This window comes from Gymnogyps californianus, chromosome 1 (assembly GCF_018139145.2).
Source record: "Gymnogyps californianus isolate 813 chromosome 1, ASM1813914v2, whole genome shotgun sequence".
In the NCBI taxonomy this organism is placed as follows: domain Eukaryota; kingdom Metazoa; phylum Chordata; class Aves; order Accipitriformes; family Cathartidae; genus Gymnogyps; species Gymnogyps californianus.
The window spans coordinates 71,759,038-71,778,642 of record NC_059471.1 but is presented as its reverse complement, the minus strand read 5'-3'; the positions used below and the strand labels follow the sequence as shown (position 1 = coordinate 71,778,642).

The window sequence follows — 19,605 nt, the reverse complement described above, 5'->3', positions numbered from 1 at the left end:
TCAACTACGTTTTTGCCTATCTCTTAGCTGTAGATGTGCAGTGCAAGTGACATACGAGAAACAGTAAGAAGCCCATTTTTGTGCACATCTGGATTCTGTTTTGGTTATCAAGTCCTCATTCCTGTTTGTCTGGCAGATGTTGTGTGTACATTTTTAAGATGAGTTTGCAGAGGTTTCCAAGGGAACTCAGGGTCATGGTTTCTTTTTTTTTTTCCCCCTAGTCTGTGGGCCACTTTATCATAAAGGTAGTATCAGTCAACTGTTCAAGCCTTTTGCAGTTGTTCCTTTTCTTTATTGTTTTCTTTTTTTAGGCAGTAAAAAAAAGATAAAGAAGTGGCAAACAATCAGAAAGTGTAGCAAAGGCTATATAATCAATGAATTTGCTTTCCTTCATGTATTTAAAATTATTAATTTCTTAGCAACCAGTACAGTAATCTCTGCAAAGCTATCTCCCCACAGCACTTAAGTACAGTATTTTCAGTTATATTAGAGCAAACAGGACTCAGGAAAAACTGGTGGGTTGGTTTTAATATCAGAAATCAGATAACTGAGCTCAGCCCCAGGACACTTGTATGAGTATTCCCTGGTGCATGCTGCATCAACAGCAGTCAGGGAATCGTTTTGCTTTTGAAGGACACAAGCTTTGGGAGTTGGGATATGTACAGCCTCAATATATCATTCCAACGCTGTTTGCATGAAAGTCAATGAAAGCTTAGTTCAAACGTAGTTTTACTCAACTTACTTATAAACTAAAATCCTCATGTTCTTAAAAATATTAATATCTCTAAACTGTTCATCAGTGCCAAGTTTGTTTTGTCTGTATGCAAAGAATTAAAGACCAGGGTGGAGGTATGGGCTAGTCAAATCTGGACATTTTTGTCAAGCCTCATAATTTTTATGCATTTTGAAATCTGAAACAAATATTTAATTGCAAGTTATTGGGTCGGAGGTAGCCTTCAGTCGCCAGGTATTGTTGTTATAATGGAAAAATGGTAGCATTAGTTTAATGTATTGTAATAGCACAGGGTAATGATCCTTAGCTCAGTAGTACTGAAATACCTTGACAACAGCAGTTGAAGTCAATAGGAGCATTGCAAGTGCGTATAAAAGTGCAGTCTGCAGACCATTAGGCATAATTTCATCACATCTTTATTGGAATAAAAATTGCACTTAAGCTTCTGCTGTTGTGTTGGCAATTTAGAAACACTGTATCTGTGTACATGAATTTTACAAAGACCCTCTGTTAAACCAGAGATTAAACTGCCGTTAGGGTGCATGAACACTGGGAACTTATTTGGGTGACCTCTTTGCATCTAATAAGAGATCAGCAAGTAAAGAGGTAAAACTCCAGCGTTGGTGGCATGAGGCCAATTTATACCTGTAGAGGCCGTGGTCCATGGTATGTATAAATGCAACACACATACATTTTGAGCTAGTCTAGATACTGCCTTTTCAATCTCAGCACTGCTGAGAGGAATGCTGACAGACCAGAGACATTTATAGAAATTTGCCTCCCCTTGAACAATTCCAGAGGCCTACTTTATTAGGGGAGAAATGAGGTCTACACGCAAACAGCCCCCTTGCAAACCGTGCCTCTAAGGGTACGCTACGTGCTTACCCATGTACTCTATGTTTTTGCACAAGGTTTAAAACCAGATACAGCTCTGCTAAGAAAAGTCCCAGAGTCTCCAAGCTGGTCACATAATAGTTTACCACTGCCTCGACTGCATAGGGAGTGCTGCCACTGGCTTGCTAACAGCAGAGGTTGCAGACATCCCTGGGAATTCCCAGCTGGGCACTGGGATGCACCCCGGCTCATCTCTGAGGGCAGGCTGTGCCTGCTGCCAGACTTCCCTGCTCAGCCTTCCTCGCCACAGAAACCAGTGTAGGTGGTTGTGGGCTGTTGTAGCCCTGACCCAGCTCTTGGCCTCCAAAACCAACACAAGCTCTGAAGCTTGTCATCCCTTTCCTGGTGTTTTATTGGAAATGCTTGTTTTACTGGAAATAAAACAAGTCAGAGAAAAAATTTAAGTGATTTACCATTTTTCTGAAGCCTAGGGGGAAATAACGGCTGCTAATTTACTAGATGACTTCTGTGAGAGGCAGCAAAGAGAACACCATCCTAAAAAGTCTTAACAAAAAAATACAGCTTCAAAGAAAAAATTCTTAACAAAATGCTTACATTACCAAAAGCCAAGAAGGCAAAAGAAATTACTCTAGAAAATAGCCTCATGCCAATGTCAAAAGTCATGACAAGCCAGGAATAAAAGAAAATGAGGAGAAAGTAAAAGGAAAAGGCTTAGCTTTGTGTGGTCTCTGGAGGATGGAGAAGATAATTGTCAACATCTTTATCATCTGGACACAGCTATTTCAACTATGCAAAAAAGAGAGGGCCCAGTGACCCCAGACTGAAATTAGCACAAGGCCATTATGCATATTCCCATTACTCGGTGGAACTACTTTCCATTTTTATCTTTCAGTAACACACTTGGGATTTTTAACACCTTGTGCCTTGAATCTCAGCCAAACGATGCCAGCAGCCGGGAGTCACCGCAGCCTGCGTGGCAATGGCACCTGTAGCACTGCCAGCCTCTGCCGACTCGCTGTAGGAAATGAGGTGCCTTTAGTGAGCAATTACAATTTCCAAGTCTGACATTAGCTCTGAAACAATTACATGCTCTGTGCAATGGGTAAATTTTATTTAGCGGAAAAAAAAACCCCACACTGCACCTCTTCCTGGTTGATCTTGCCAAATTCAAAATAAATCCACCAGGAAAGGGTTGTCCAAGCTCCTGAGCCGGCTGCAGAGTGCTACTGCAATTCTCTTGTCCCATATATGAGGAGAAAAACAACAAAATGCTATCAGAGGGCTGCCAGCTCCATCCGCAGAAAGTCAAAAGTAGGCTTGATTACGTAGGAAGGCATCAGTTTGTTCTCACATTCACAATATGTCATACCAGTGGGGAAAAAATGGCAATTAGTGTGAGCTCCACATCATTTGGTTTAGCACAGCTTACTCAACACAAATGTCTTCATTTATTTCTCCCCCCCTGTAAGGCCTCCGGCTCACACTGGTGGTTCCCCTCCTGTCTTATTCTGCACAGCTGCTGTATTTCTTTCCACCGATCTCACACACGCGCCCAAGCCATCCAGCCGGATTCCTTCAACGTCCTGCCCTTCTCTGGGACAGAAGTGCCCTTTCAGCTCCAAAGAGTGACCTTCATTATCACTAAAGGAAATGCAGCGAGTCCTAACTATCTTCTGCCCCTTTGGAGCCCTTTTGTTGGTCTACCTTCTCCAGCAAGTGGAGTACCAGACGAACGTCTCCCGTACCAGCCAGGCTGCGCTTTCAGCTTCACCTTCTCTATCCTCTCCTCCTTGTCTCACTCTTCTTCCCAAGTGTGGTCTTTGCTTACCTTATTAAGACTTCCTCCTCCCAAACACCATCTATGTTTTTCCATTTGGGTACTTCTCTCAGCATTGTCCCTATCTTCTTTCTTCAGGTGCAATAGGTTAATTTACTTTCCAGGCTTCTGTTAACCTTTCCTCTGCCTTTCCAGGGCTGATAGGCTCTATCACAGGATACATCTCACTGTGTGCTTGTACAGCACCTTGCATAATGAATCCTGACCTCAAGCTGTTCAAAAACATTATCAGGAATTTAAGCCTCTTGTCAAACCCAACAGAAAACCATCCCGCTGTACGTTTGCTGAAGAATACATGGGAAAGGAAGAATACGCAGAGCTGACCTGTCCTTACGGCTCTTGGCACCATCCTGCAGTTTCCCTCTATCCTGTGCATTTAACCCTCAGTTGCAGTCACACACCTCAAAAGCCTACCTGAATCAAGACAGCCTAATATTTAATCTGAGCATATCACAGTTTAATCAATAATTTTTTGTGTGTGCCTACTACTTGTTACTTAATCTGTGAAATACAGTTTGGGGGGAAAAAAAAATCCAGCCTATAAAACCTGTTGGTGTAAAGATAAGCACTTTATTTAATATCCAATTAAATGTGGTCACCGGAGAAATCACAGCTTATGCAACTTTATCAGAAAAAGATTAATCTATTTCAGGCTTAACCCAAAATGTCATAAAAGAACTCATGAATTTAGATAGGAATCCACTTATTATCCAAAGACATTTTCCTATTGAGTAAGAACAGCCTAAATTGCTGCCTATATTTATACTTGGTTCAATCAAATTTCTGTACTCAGTAGCTGTCATTGATTTTTAGGACAATTATCAAACAAAAAATGATGAACAAACTGAAGGAACATTTTAGAGTCTTTTTCAACTCCACCATAATCATTAGAAAATGCACAGCCTGCTCATTGATAACAGTTTAACGGCTCACAGGGTGACATCATCACATTTAAAAGATAGTCACACCCGGAAGGCAGAAGATTTTTTTTTTTAATAGCATTACAATTTGCCATTTTAAAGTTAATTGTATTTTGCTTGGTGTTTCAAACCACACAGGCTGCACTGAAGTTACTTTGTTCATATTATGTGATCATGCCCAAACCCATGATTTTAAAATAAGGAGGCAAATAGTTGAATTTATTTATTTAAATTAAGCAGACTTTCTTGCCTGTCTAGAAACTGATACTCTTCACTTCATTAGCTGAATTTCCCACAGGGCCTGCAATGGTGCATTTCATTTCTATACTGTTTGATTTGCCTAGTTGATTTATTTTAAAAAAGTATTCTATATTAAAATTATTGAATAATAACTATTTGGTTTCATCCTTCCACATTAATTATTATCTTTAGTAGGATGCGCATTTCACAGATAGTACAGAAAACCTGTTTAAAAAAAAAAGCACATAGGTGTATCAGTAGAAGTAGCAGAGCAGCTGTTAGCTGCTGGGGCGCAGCACGTTTGATTTCTGTCTGCCGGGTCAACCTAAGGCAAAGGCCTCAAGTGCAACGGTTAAAAATCAGTATTAAGCAGTGATGTTTAATGGCCTACTTAAAATGAGTTCACTGATGCAGCCCCATTCCACTGAGTGCAAAAATACCTATCTGTATTTAGTGCATAAAAGGTATCATTTAAAAAAGCTACAAGAGTATAACTTGTGCCTGGTTACAGCACATTTACTGAACTGTATCTCCCCCTCTATGCTGTAAATTCTTTTGCGGTGCTCTGCAAATACGGAGCTCATTTGCAAAGTTTGGCATGCATGTGAATTTAGTACAAATTTTGCAAAAAATTTGGAGGATCATTTACGTGGACAGCATCTTCCTGTCACTGAACAGTAAACCTAAGCTTCACAGAAGAGGTAGTAGATGTCCATTAGTTAGACCAGCTCATGCTCTGAATACACAAAAAATTCAGTCTAAGGAAAGCAGCAGCTTTATTTTGAGAGCCAAGCTCATAGACGAGAAGATGGGAGCGGGAAATGCGATCCAGTCCATTTCAAGAGAAATGAACTAGGCCTACATTTGGGTCTATTTTAGGACAGACGAGAACCCAGCCTGGGCACCGCACCCAGGCAGCGAAGAGCGGAGAAGGTGGGAATTGCACCCATGCCGGTACACTGCCGACCCCGCTGGCCCCCTGATGCCAGCAGCGGCTCCCGGAGGCAGCAGACCCCTGTCCCAGCCCCTGCCTGGCCATGGCGCTGGCCTGCAGGGAGCTGCCAGCCCTCCGTGCCGGAGCTCGCTAAGCTACAAAGGCTTTGCTCAGCGGAGCTCTGCCGTGAAGTGGCAGCAGCAGGATTCACTCCTCCGTGAACCTTCGAAGATTTGTGGCAGGTACTTTTTAGTTGAACTTCCTCTGTGTCAGCTCTTCATCCCATGCTCTTTATATAGCAGCAATTAGCATATCTGAGAAATTCCCATTCGGCATGTTTTATGGTCTCTTCTCTGTGTATTGAGATAGTTCTGTAAGTTATGTGCAGGGATATGCCATAATTCCTAATGTACAACTGTCAGGAAATCACTCACATAGATTTATTCACTGAAGAGTTGGTGAGGAAACTGATTCTGAACAGGGAGCTAGAAACTTTAATTACAAGAGAGAAAAAATGACTCAAGCACCTCAGACTGGTCAAGAAGCGCCTTTGATGCTCTAAAGATATGTCCTGAAGTTAACAGATTAACACAGCATAGCATTTCTGAATTCAAATGCCACCTTCTGCCAGTGGTTGTTACTCTGTATTACTATTGCTGACTTTCTTCAAACTAATAACGATGTCAAAAAACAACCACAAGTATTAAATCTCCATTTCTGGAACAAAACAAAGAAAAACTGAAGAAAAAAGGCCGTCTTCCCTCAGGCAATATCTTCTTGACCAAAGGAAGTTCATACAATGTAGAAAAGAAATATTCATCCCTGTCAAACCCTGATCCTGCTACCACTGAATGCAATGGCAAAGCTCCTATTAATTTCTAGTGGAGCATGTGCAGTGAATAACTCAGATGGAAGTGGTAAACCATAAGTGACATAATCACTCAGGAACTGTCTCTGCCTCAAGTGACCTAAATGATAGGAAGAAATACAGTGAGAAACATTAATTCAGAGTTTAGCAAGAAGCCTTTACTTATGTTTCTGTGTTAACTTCCTTTTCCAGCACAAAGTTATGGAAGAGTTTCATGCGCTGCTCTGCTACATGGCAAGCTGTAGCACAAACGTCAGAACACAGAATTGGGGGTTCAGTCTCTTCAGTTTTGCTCTCTGCTCTGACACCGATTCACCCTGGCTGTGCTTGCTCTGGGGCTATGGCCAGCCGCGAGCATGGCCAGCCTTGGTCTGGGGATGGGATAAGGTGCACGATCCGGGCGCGCCATCCTGTCCTCTTCCCCAGCCTCCTGCATCATTTTCCAGCTGGTCCCTCAGCCCGGACCACCGGCAAACAGGGCCAAGGGGAGCACGCCTGGTCTGCGGTGTAGCTGCTGGCGGTGCCATCGAGAACGGTGTCCCCATCCGCCTGCACCTCGGCTAACTCCTCTGTAACCAGATTGAATACATTCTTTCCAGAGTTGTCATTAATGTTTATGAAGAGCTTTGAAACTCCTGAATGGAAGAGATTACAGTAGTAAAAGACACAGCGTTTTTGGTTTATTGATGAGAGTGCAACTGGGTATTATCAGAAGTTACAAACCCTCTTGGGGGTGGGGAAGACCTGCTGGGTTTCAGAAGATGTCAGCTCTGTCTAGAGGCTGTTCGCAGACATTTGACACATCCTATGTGAGCGTGAGGTTTCACCTCTTCCACCTCCCACAGAAGCTACGTCTACACCCAAGCCCAGCTTTGTGCATACTGCCATACTGCTTATGGGAGGAGATGGGTAATGCATTTTCCTCCCGAGACAGTGATATCACATCTGTGAAGAAGGTGATGGCCACCGTCTAATTTTTTGACCTCATGGGAGAGGACAAGCTTCTTTACAAATAACCTCAATCGTGCAGTTCGATTCTTTGTCAGGGGTGTCCTCTGGACATAGGTCCATTCCTATCTGGGAGCAGGAACTGCACAGGAATGAAGGGTGCTCCCAAAGGCTTCCTCGTGGGAACAAACACACTGCAGCAAAAAACTGAAGTTTTGGGGCCTGCTCAGCCATCTCTAAGCTACTGAAAGATCTTGCATGCAGACTTTATCATAAATTACGATTGCTGCTTATGGTATTTTTCAAACTGTCCATCTCACATTGCACTCGGTCCTCCCATGAGGACAAAAATTTAGACCATGACTAACCCCTCCTTTTTGGTGGGTTTCTGAAAGCATAATTTCATTCTTTTCCCTTCAGACTCCCACGTAATTCTTTTCTCAGACTCCTCCATTCTTATGGGGCCCAGCTCATTTTTATGTCCTCTCTATCTATTTATATTTAACTTTTCCTGCATGCTAAATATTTATGATTTGGTGCAAGAAAGAAAGACATTCATTATCTGCTTACAATATTTTTCAAGCTGTCCCTCTCACATTGCACGTGGTCCTCCATCCCATGCCTTTTTTCTAGACAGCATACTTCTGCTCTGGACTGCTACTTCCATGAAATCAGAAATTAACCAGCTAATATGTTTTCTTGTATCAGATGTCTCTGATAATATGTTTTCTTGTATCAGATGTCCCTGAGATTGTACTTAAAATCAGAGTAGGCCTCTTAGAAAATAATGCATAACTGCCAAATCATGGCCATTCTATATACTTTGTATTAATATCGGTTTTGACCGCATTTGTAATCAATAATCTCACAGCTGTCTTCCCCTTTTCTACTTCAGATCTAGAAGTTGTAGCAGTCACATAAAGCTGTACCTGCCTGTGCATCTGAATGCAGTTGTACAACTAGCTTTAAATAAATACAAAATTTGATTAACAATTGATTATGCTGCTGGTATTTGAATACTAATAATCTCTAGCATGTGCAAGAAAAAAACCCATCATCTTCAACATCTCATTTCAAAATAGTTACAAAGCAGACAGAGCGTTTTAAATCCCATCTCTCCTTAAACATGTGTTAGTGATAAGAGTTAACAAGAAATACTCTTGGTTTTCTTCTCTTTCTAGCTACACAAGCTTCCCTTACAGTGATTTGCAGTAAATGCAGAGGAATATGAATAGCAATTTTTGGTTCTGAGAGAAAATGCTGGATCTCAATATTCCTGACCCTGTGGCACACTGGCCTGAATGCTTTTTGTGTATTTATCTTCTGAATAAAACGTGGTGTAAAGCCACCTCACACTGAGCCTCCGTCGCTCAGAGAAACATGCTGGTGGGGAGGGAAGAGAGTGGGGCGTGTATGAGGGAATTTGGGAAAGGAAATGCTTATCCTAAACCGTGTAAGAAGCAACCTCAGCCTTTCTGGCATGCTGGTTTTAACTCATGAAGTAAAAAAGGTACCATATTTCAGAACATGCGATTGTTACATATAAAATACAATTAAGAGATTTGGAACTACATGAATATGTAATGTACACATTTCTTTACAGATGCATTTTTCTCCAGACAGGCCGGTGCCTGCTTTAATTTGGAAGCTATCCATTTTCATACAAAGTTAACCAAGAGTGACAGGAAATCAGACGCCTACGTTATTTATCTTTTCTGAACTTAAAAAAAAAAAAAGCCTTCTGTTAATTACTTTTCTAGGAAGCTATTTTGTGATACCACAGGGATAGATCTTCCATATTCAGAAGTGCTACGGAAATGACAACTTTACGATGTGCAGGGTGAATAAAGTATGTTACATGCAGATATTTAAGGGTATATTTGTCTTCATTTACTGTAAGTGAATATGTGACCAACAATAAAGAATTTAACTGCTTCTGGCCTGTCTGGATGCATTTACAACAATTACTGGAGGTCTGACCTCTTTAACCTTATACATCAAGTGGCACATATACATTATTTATTTAGCTGGAATTAACAGTGATCTGTGAAGCTCGCTGTATTTTCCTTTGGTTCTCTTGCTCATCAGTCATAACTGACCCCCGTGAGTATGTTCAGTGGTGACAGTTTCATGTCACTCTGATTCATGAAAGACTGGGGAAACTACAGAACAAAGCAGTAAAATATTTTTCATGGATATTTAAAAAAAAAAAAAAATCCTAAACCACCTTTACATCCTACATGATCCCTTGCAGATTGCTGTGAAGACAAAGAGTAGACAGAAATGCTGTACCCTGCTACAATTATTGGAAAGGAGAATGTGAGTTGGCATTAATAACGGCTCTGCAGGAGCAACAAGGGCTGGGACTCCACACCTGACTGCACACTGATACAACGCTCTAGTGTTGTGCAATGTAAGGTCTGAGAAGCAGAGTGCGTCTAAGTATTTCTCTGGTAATCTGAAATCCGCAGCAAGCCTACCCTCGCTCTCTGTCCGTACCCTAACCCTTTCTAAGCACTCCTTTGTTTAAGGAGCCACGAAGCAGACGGGGAGCAGATGCTCAGCCGAAACCTAGCGCTGAGGACAGCTTCTTGTGCTTGCAGGAGCACCGTGCCGCAGCACACAGCTCCTGCAGCCACATCCAGAAAAGGACCGGTTTCTCCAACTGCTGAGTACCCTTAGAGGCCTGGGAGCAACCCATGTTAATGGGACCAAAGGTGGAAAAGTGATAGCAATGCCATGTACTGAGATGCATTTCACAAAGGAGGTCTATTAGACTACTTTGTTTCTGGTAGGGAGGATTTTTATTACATCCAGTTATCATCATCATAAGCATGACAATGGATTCCAAAAAATCAGACAAAATGTGCAATTAAAAACTGTTTTTGTAGTTCTAAAATGTTATTTCCTCCATCAATAACTTTAGTGCTTACCAAAAGGAACTAAAGAAGCAATTACACAGGGTTGTGGATATTTTTATGCATGCACTTTTGTATCAACTCCAGAGCTGATTCATAAACCAAACCATCCACTCGATTGGGGGTAAAAAAAAAAAAGTGCGAGGAATGTACTTCTCTCACAATGAACCATACTCTTACATTCATTGAGCTCTCCTTATCCCAAAAGTGGTTACTTTTCCAACTTTTGAAAAGATGGAAAGACTAGTTTTATCAAAGGGAGGATCTGATTTATGAGAGACCCCAATGAACTGCTCAAAATATTTTTTCAATAATTGGAAAAAAACAACCTTGGGGAAAACTTGCAAAAAGGCAGGTGCATACATTAAGGAATTCCCTTAACAATCACAAGTTTACGTCCAGTTTCAAGAGATTTTTCTCTGATGATAGTCATCCTACCAGTGAAAAACAATGAGGAACAACAAGTGATTCACCATAGCAACAAACGCATAGCACATACCATATGGTAATCAACCCATATAGAAAACTTTAGGCTCTATGTAAATAAATTCTTTATTTTCAAAAACCTATAGATAAGTTCAGCTAGTGCTTGCACAGAAAAAGATTTTGATATTTAATTCAAAAGGGAAAAGAAACTTGTTTCACTGAGGGTAGAAACAGTAAAACTAGGGAGCTCTAAAAGTCAAGTAAAGGTGTCTAAACAGTATTTTCCTTCTACAAGAGCTGCCACGCAAGAATAACCGGAGGGATTAGGCCCACTCTGTTCAGTGAAAGTGCCCGCACACACAGTCGCTGTGTGCCTCAGCGACTGCAGAACGCGAGAAAAGCAGAGGCTTGTGTCACAATTTGAAAACTATACCGAAAATCCATCTTTGCGCATTGTGGTCTCCGCTGTGTTTGTTCAGAGCGTTTCAAACACCACTCTGTCTATTTAATACACTCTTTCTTTGCAGTCCTAGTCTGTTGAACTCTCCTACATAAAAACAGGCAGTTATGCACAGCCCTCCCACGGACACACTCGAAGGTCCTGAATAACCTACGATTAGCGGGGATCTTAGCACCACACTGCTCTTGTTGTCCAGTTCTTCCTGTTTAACGTGGGAAAACATGCTTTATTTGTGGGGAAGGTCAGCAGTACCATTACAGGGATGAATTGAGCTGTGTCTTCATGTAAATGCAGCTTGCTAACTCGTTCCCATGAACATCTGGGAAAGAAAACATCTACAACTGCCTCATACTTACAGTACTTACAGTACTCGAGTGCTGTGATTGCTAACTGGCTTCTCAAGCACTGCAATTCTTCAATAAAGTTGATAAATGGTAAAGGAGTATCAACACACTTAATTCTCTGCTTCTGTCTCCAGCCTCTTTGGGCACATCCTAGAACGGTGCTGGAAGAACTCTGGACCTTTTTGCTAATGCATTCATCCTCTCCCTCCCTTTTTATCTACAAGCATCTTCAACTGCTCTTCTGTTTTCATTTCTGCCTTTCTGGGACAGAACTGAACACCCTGGGAAGCAGAGAAGAAAAACCTGGATTCAACTCCCAGTCCTGCAACAGTTCAATAGGCTCTGTTGGAGCAAGGGGAAGGTGGCATTGTGCCTCTAAGGAAAAGCACTTCCTCAGATCTCCTCTAAAACCTTTTCCTTTCTTGTGAGACACTGTCTCCCCTCTACTTTTCTGTAGATCCACATATGCGGTATTTCCAGGGGAAGCATGCACTGATCATGACAATCTTCCCAATTTAGTCTACACTGGAGCTTCTGTTGTCAAATGAGATGCAGCTGCACTTGTTCTTTCACACATGAACTTCCACCTTCAACTTTAAACTGGAATGGAACTACTTATTACATGTGCTATGCACCAAAGCTCTCCTTAAAAGAGTCTGGTTTTGAACAAATTACTGACATTAAGTCCATATTTGGGAGGGTTTTTTCAGAGGGAGGGAAGAAGGGGAGGAAAGAGTTGTGGAGTTTTTTTGCTTTCCATTAATATATGGGGATAGAACTGATAGGCGAGAAAAAGATTGCAGATTTAAAGAACACTTGCTAGCGCATGTGCCAGATGCTGATAGCTATATATAGCCACTCGAATGAGAATGACTGCAGAGAGTATCTTAGCCAGGCAAATAGGAATTTGCCTGAGTAAGGCCAGGGCAAAAATGAAAAAAAAAGATTCAACATTTAATCTACTGTGCATTACTTCTGCTGCAGAAGTTGTGTAAGTAAGCACTCCGTGAAGTGGAATAAGAACATGTCCTCATGATGACCTTATCTACATTTCACATAAACGTGTTCCCAAATTTAACAGAACCAAATCTATCCTTTTTACCATTAGACTGCTAGTCATTCTTGAATACAACCTCGATTTCCTTGCTCCATAACCCTTAGAGAAGTAAGCAAAGGACAACAGATAAGGCTTCTTCAATGTAATAAAAAAAGCAGCATGCAGCCTATAACATAAAATTAAAAAACAGAACTCAGATAGAAAGAATATGATTTGCCATCTTAGGTTTTTCTTATTGTCTCACTTATAACAAAATTTTAGAAGAGAGAGGCACTTGATATTCCTGCCTCTTTTCCTCTATACCCTGGTATCACATTTCTCTTCCCTTCTATCCAGTACAGTAGGTTTTTACCTACAGCAATACAATTTCTAAGTAGTTCAAAATGTGAAATAGCAGTACTTGAGATGACAAGCTATCATTTCTACAGAGCAGTATGATAATTTTGGAAGGACCAGGAGGTTGGGTATGGATTCTAATTAACACTGATGAATCTGGCTCCTAAAGATTAAATTCCCAAATGAGTAACTGCTACCTTTCTACACACAGGTCTATCCAAGTTATTCTCATTAAAACAATTAAAAAAAATTATAAGCTTCAGTCTGTGTCAAGATATTGAAGGCTTTCCAAAACTGATTAAAAATATTAAATGAGGTATTGAACTACATTAAAAATCAACCTTTTTCATGTATTGAAAAGTAATGGTCTATAATTTGTATTCAAGTGATTTTATTTCCAGTGAATAATAATTGTACTGCAGCCAACTTTGTGCCCTGTTTCTCTGAAAACCTCAAGGGATGTACAGAAGAGGATTTTGTATCCTACTGAAGACACACACACTTTGCATGACATTGCTTCTTATTCTTCAGTTCTTACAGGGAGGCTTAACTTTGTTTCATTATGTGTTTATCTTTCCACTGATGGTTCCTTCAAACTGGTAAACATGAATGAAAGTGCATAGATATTAGATATACTGATAGACTCTGGAAAGTACTATAAGCTAAATGTAAGTGCGTGGAAGCAGAGGACTCGAATGCACTAGTAAGTGGACTTGCAAATCAGGAGATTTATAACAATATATTCTCGTTTCCTGGTTTTCTCTGTGGAACTTGAAGTTGCCTATAGTCACATGATGTTCAAAATAAAACTGAAACATCACAAAGAAGTGCTCATCACTTCATGTGCCCCAACTTCATGTGGAGGAGTTGGGGAAATGGTCATTTCTCACCATTCGCTTCTCTACTTGGTTAGGCTAGGCAGCTGCCTCTGCCCCCTGCCCCCCCACTTTTTCCTCCTCACACCTACACCCTGCACTCACATCTTGCTTCCTTTATTTGCATCTTTTTCCCTTACAGCCTCCTGCAGTTCAGTTTTCAGTTCAGTTAAGCGGCCGTAGAACTTGTCTAGGCCAAGTTGAAAAGTATAGGCTTCGGACCATGGTATCACTATGAACACATTTTAAGAGCTGAAAGTAGAAAAAAAATGTGTAATGACAAAATTAGTCCTGCAGACAGAAAGCCAAGGCTATAAAAGCGATCCAGAGGGTGGTGATCAGTGGCACAAAGCCATGCTGGAGGCCAGTCACTAGTGGCGTACCCCCACAGCCAATACTGGGGCCAATGCTGTTTAACATCTTCATTAATGACCTGGATGATGGGGCAGAGTGCACCCTCAGCAAGTTTGGAGATTATACAAAAGTGGGAGGAGTGGCTGATATACCAGAAGGTCGTGCTGCCATCCAGAGGGACCTCAATAGGCTGAAGAAATGGGCCAACAGGAACCTCAAGAAGTTCAACAAGGGAAAATGTAAACTCCTGAATAGGGGGAGGAATAACCCCAGCACCAGTACAGGCTGGGGGCTGACTGGCTGGACATGAGCTCTTCAGGGAACGACCTGGGGGTTCTGGTGGACAACAAGCTGACCATGAGCCAGCAACACCTCATGGTGCTGCATACACTAACCCCCAGAGCACACTAACTGCCCTACCTAGCCCATCTCAGCCACATACCTTTTATTTTAGCAGACATAAAGCTTCATTCCACCACCTGCACTCCAGATACCCTATGTCCAAGCTCTCTGCCCTTCTGCTTCCCATATTCTCCTGGCTGCTCTTAGGCACCTTTCTGCCGCTCTCATTTCTGTTTCCATATAGCTTCCCAGACACTGTTGGAGCCCACTTGTCAGCCTGCTTTCCCTCACGATCATCCTATATGGCATCTCTACTCTTCCCACGGCCATTAATGATACAAGGTCTTTCCTGGACATCACCTTTAGCCCCATGCTGAACAAGAGAGGCCTCATTTTGCCTGCAAATGTTCACAGGACTATGACAGCTTTTGTGCTGAGAGCAGCTTAAAACTTCTGTCCCTAATAGGGGACAGTGAACATTTGATGCAAAGGAGAAGTTTTATGAGTTTGAAAGCAGAAATTTAAAAAACGCATGGAAATTCTTACAAAACTGTACTAGGAGACGTATGATACAAATAACAAGAATGGAAAAACATTTTGAAATAAAAAGAAGTATGATTGAAAATTAAAGGGAGGGTGGATTAGGCAACACTGACTGAAAAAACTTTCAGTCTTGGCCAATATTTCTCCCTGTAGCAATACCAGTGGGTTACCAATTTCATCTTGTGCCACTTGGGATGGAAAATGTTAGAACAAAGGAAATGTCAGGATAAAGGAAAAAAATCTGGGCACTTTTATCACCAGGACTCTCAGCCCTCCAATATGAGATCTAAACATTGTCTTTCATTAGCTCCAGTTTCAAACCGCAACACCTATAGTACCTACTATTTTTCTGCTGAGTAATTTGTCCATTATTTTTTATAATCGCTTAGCTCTTTTTTAACCTACCAATGTTATTTGTCCACCTCCTTCAACTTCAGTTAAATGTTTATATTATCAAATACTGTTTCATTAATACTGCATCCCATAATATCTGTGAGAAGTTTTTGAACATTTTAGTAGCTACCCTGCAGTCCGCTCTCTCCTACCATAGCCTACGTTGCCATCAGTACCTAAGCAAGTTAGTTTAAAGCAATCTCAAACACATCTACATGTCTAGACACTGCAGTATAAATTTACCCTTATGCATCGGCATGGATTACATACAACAAATGAAAGCTTTCTTTCCTGAGGTAGGCGAATTTGGAATGCAAATGGTGAATCCTGAATTTCAGACAAACAAATGATTGCCTATCAAAACTCCTTTCCAAACTAGTCCTTAGAGCATTGCATACATGTAAAGGGGGAAAATTTGAAAGCTCCAGACAATTGCCACAGGCATCTTTAATTCTAACAATACTTCCCACTTGCAGATAGAAGCACAAGTCTGAAAGAGGTAATAATAGCTAAATGGATATTAGTATCTGCCATTACCTGATCTATCTGCACAATTACAGCAGTTTATGAATGCTAAATTTGCTTATCAAATCTGGCTTAAGAGCCTAAAACAACCCCTTTTCAGGAACAACATATCACCTACATGTTGTTTGGAACTGATGGAACTTTAACTTAGAGAAAAACCACATGGGTATAATCCCTAAAAGAGCTGAGAGAAGTAATTGCTTCCAGAGAGATTTCTTTCCCAAACCGAACCGAAGGGAGAATACAACAGTCACCTCCATTTCTGAAAAACAGGCATTAAGAGGCCAGAGAACTCCACCAAAAATTAGATTTTTCCTCTCCTTTAACAATGCCAGAAACAAAAATGTTAAGAATAAAAACATCTCAAGACACACCACAGCTGTCAAATAAGAGTAAACAGTCACTATCTCTGCTCTGAGAAAGTCCCAGTGATTCAGCCAAATAAAGTCGTTTAATCCTATAAATACTATAAATTGTTTAAGTCATGGGAGCTCTACCAATTTGCACAAGAGGATGATGTGACCATCTTTGTATTGGCGTACAGGCCTCTGAATACACCCAAGAAAAAAAAAAAAAACACCCTTCATTCTGCCAAAACCAGCCATTTCTTCCCCATCCAAAAAGCTCAAACAGAAATCAGACTGTATAAGTGATAAAGCAAGGGGTCCTACTGGCATAAACGGAATGTGAAATAAATGAACAGAAAATAAGTCCAAGCAGAAATCTTTCATATCTACTGCTGATAACAGAAATGTTGTCTAGAAGCTTCTTCAGACATGTTCTTATACTTGTAGTGTGGCTGGGTTTCTACAGGTGGTTATTCTTTAGGAAGAAAACCTCAATCTTCTTAGAAATCAGTTTGAAACAGAAACAGATACTATGAACTAAAAGGACAGTCTCATTGCTATATTCTCATCTATTCCACAGATCTCATATTGTTTAAGTAATTTATTCAGATTGTGAAACTACTTTGACATCATTGAGGATGGCAGAACTACTTCTGATCACAAGCACTTCATTTAATCATTGCCAAAGAGAAAAAAGTCAATGAAATATGAACAGTTAGAAGTAATACCCAAGCCTAGCAAAAAAATCCGAATTAAAAATACCCAGACTTTATATGTGCACAGTAAGGAAAAAATGTCAGTGAAAAGATATACACTATTAGTGCCATTGTAGGAGACACTGTAGTCCTGAAGATAGTGAGCATTTCACTGTTGAGATATCTTTACATTACTGTGAGGCTGATATTTGCAACATAGTATATCAATGTTATTAAAAAAAATTAAACGTGCAAACTAATGTATTAAAAATGTGTAAAGAGACAGATGCAATTTGCAGTTCTAAGCCACCATCACCCATCCAAGGGGGGATGTCATAAAAAGCATAAAAACCCTTACCTCTTCTTGCTTAGGAATGCTGAACTTGGCTATCTTTGACTTGGTCCTGGCCGAATCAGGCTTGTTAGAAGGCACTCCCCTATACGACTTGGTCGTTTCTGCTGGTAACTTCAGCTTTGGAGACTCATCAGGAGCCTGGTCTTGACCGTCCATTGGCCTTACATAAGCTGTCGGTTTCTGCTGAACCAGACTGGGCTTCGAAGCAAGAGAGGGTGGGAAGTTTTGGACGCAGTGCCCGCCACCATGCTTTGCTGGCCTCTCTTGCGCTTGACCTCCTCCTTCCGAGCTACCATTGAGCTTTGCTGGCTGCTGCACTCTGTTGACGTTGTCTCCTAGTGTGGCCCTCAGCGAGCTTTGCTGGACAGTGTTGGAGGAGGAGGAGGAGGAGGTGGGACTTGATGCATAGCGTTTTAGTTTCTCCAGACCGGATTTTTGGTTCGCCAGTTTGAAGTCACCCTTGTGTGACTCCAGCGACCGGTGCCCGTGCTTGCTCGCTCTCTGCTGGCCATCCGAAGCGGCACTGTGCCCGGCCTTCTGCCAACCCATCGTGGCGCTTTTGCTCTGCTGGGCAGGTAGGGCTGCTGGTGTGGAAGAAGTAGCGCTAGAAATGGGAGGAGGAGGCGGCGGTCTCGAGTCTGCAATAAGATGTTCATCGGGCTTGGGGAGAGACGTCTGAGGAACCCCAGGTTTTGGAACCCCAACAAGGTGGCTCTGGTTTGATCGGTCAGTTAACAAGTCTTTCATTTCATCGTAGTTGCCCAGCGTATTCTGGATGCGATTCGAGAGCTCATCCCCCTTGTTAGTCTGCAAAACAAAAATCGAGTGTTCTGCAACAGTCAATGTAAGAAAAACAAAATTCCCTGCATGCTTCTGCTGAAATCCTTACTGAAGTAGCACTGCCTTATTCAGCAGCAGTGTTGAGGGATGAAATCGAAAATCCTTATTGTCTCTGAAGACGCTTGTCAACATCTTAAATCTACCCTGAACTGGAAAAGCTATAAAGGGCCTTAGAGTATATAAAAAAAGAAATCTATCACTGGTATCATGCTGTAGTTAAAGTATATTACCTGGAAACTAGAAAATTTATTATTGCAACTACATAGAATGGTTTGGATTAAATCTGACCATGATAAAACTTTTCCTATAGCCCAGTGCAAGCTCTCCTTCAGCCATGAATGAAAACACTGCATTCCCAATTTCCTCCTCTGCCTGCCTAAGTTTTCACATGCCATCTGGGAAGCCACACAACATCCAGTGCAAGCACTGACTGAACTCACCAGTCTAAGCCAACCAAATACTCTGAGGTGACTTGAAGACAGCTCAGGGGACAATGGGAAAACTACAGATGATTATGTCCCTTCTTTGAAAATACTCTGACAGGATGCTCACTCCAGGGCACTCTCCTCTTTAAAAAAAAGTGAACAGAACCCCCCAAATTCTTCACCTTGCTCAGTGCTTGCTGTGTGCAGCAGGAGGAACACAGCCACCCTCCCCCCCCTTTAAAATTAATCATTGTCTTTAAAATCATCCATTTACTTCCTGACTGAAAAGGCAGAAGCTCCACAAAGAAATAAAACAAGCAAATAAAACATACTGGAAAAGATTGAAATCTCTTGCTTTAAAAAGCCACTGTAAGCAAAAGGGTGTATCATTAGCATTTATGCAGCAGAGATTTTTCTGAACCCTGCCAAGATTCAGGCGTGTGATGTTCTTTGCTCTACGTTTTCAGAGGAAGACAGTAATGAGCCAGTGGTGTTCTCCTTTCTCTCTTCCAGACATGGGGTCTGGATAGGAAAAATCCCATTGGCTTCAGAAGGCCAAGCTTTTGTCTCAAGACTCTCTGTTTTAGAAGAAAACTGAAAGAAGGAGAAAAAAGGAAGTAAAGGGAGTGGAGAAGACCCCCTTAAAGTTATATAAAAAATATGAAAGATGTAGCAGCAACATCAGTTACTCTGGAAAATTGGGGCTATTTTTGTTTTTAAGCCTTCAAATAAAATTGAGTCACTCAAACAAAAATGTAAGGGAAAATCCCCTAGTTCAGAATCTTTTTTTTAGGGTTTCCTATTAAAAAACCTGAATCCAAGCAAAAATGCCCTGTAAATGACTGCAGTGATTGCCACATGCTAACTTTCAGAGGACTACAGTGGAAGCATTCCTAAGTCAGACAGTAGAAGCAGTCCTGTCTTGCTTGAAACTTGTCCCCTCAAATTTCGAGGACATTACGTTGTAACTACAGAAAATATATTACAGCTAGCTTTCTGATATGCATTTGTTACAATGCTAACAGAATTGAATAT

The 19,605-nt window shown here is 41.3% G+C and overlaps 1 protein-coding gene across 1 annotated transcript in view; it reads right to left on the bottom strand.

Moving 5' to 3' along the window:
* AFF3 (ALF transcription elongation factor 3) overlaps positions 1–19,605 on the bottom strand; it is a 328,610-nt gene that overhangs the window by 257,002 nt on the left and 52,003 nt on the right. The window contains 1 exon segment of the mRNA XM_050912014.1: positions 17,309–18,112. Coding sequence (XP_050767971.1) covers positions 17,309–18,112 — 804 coding nt within the window.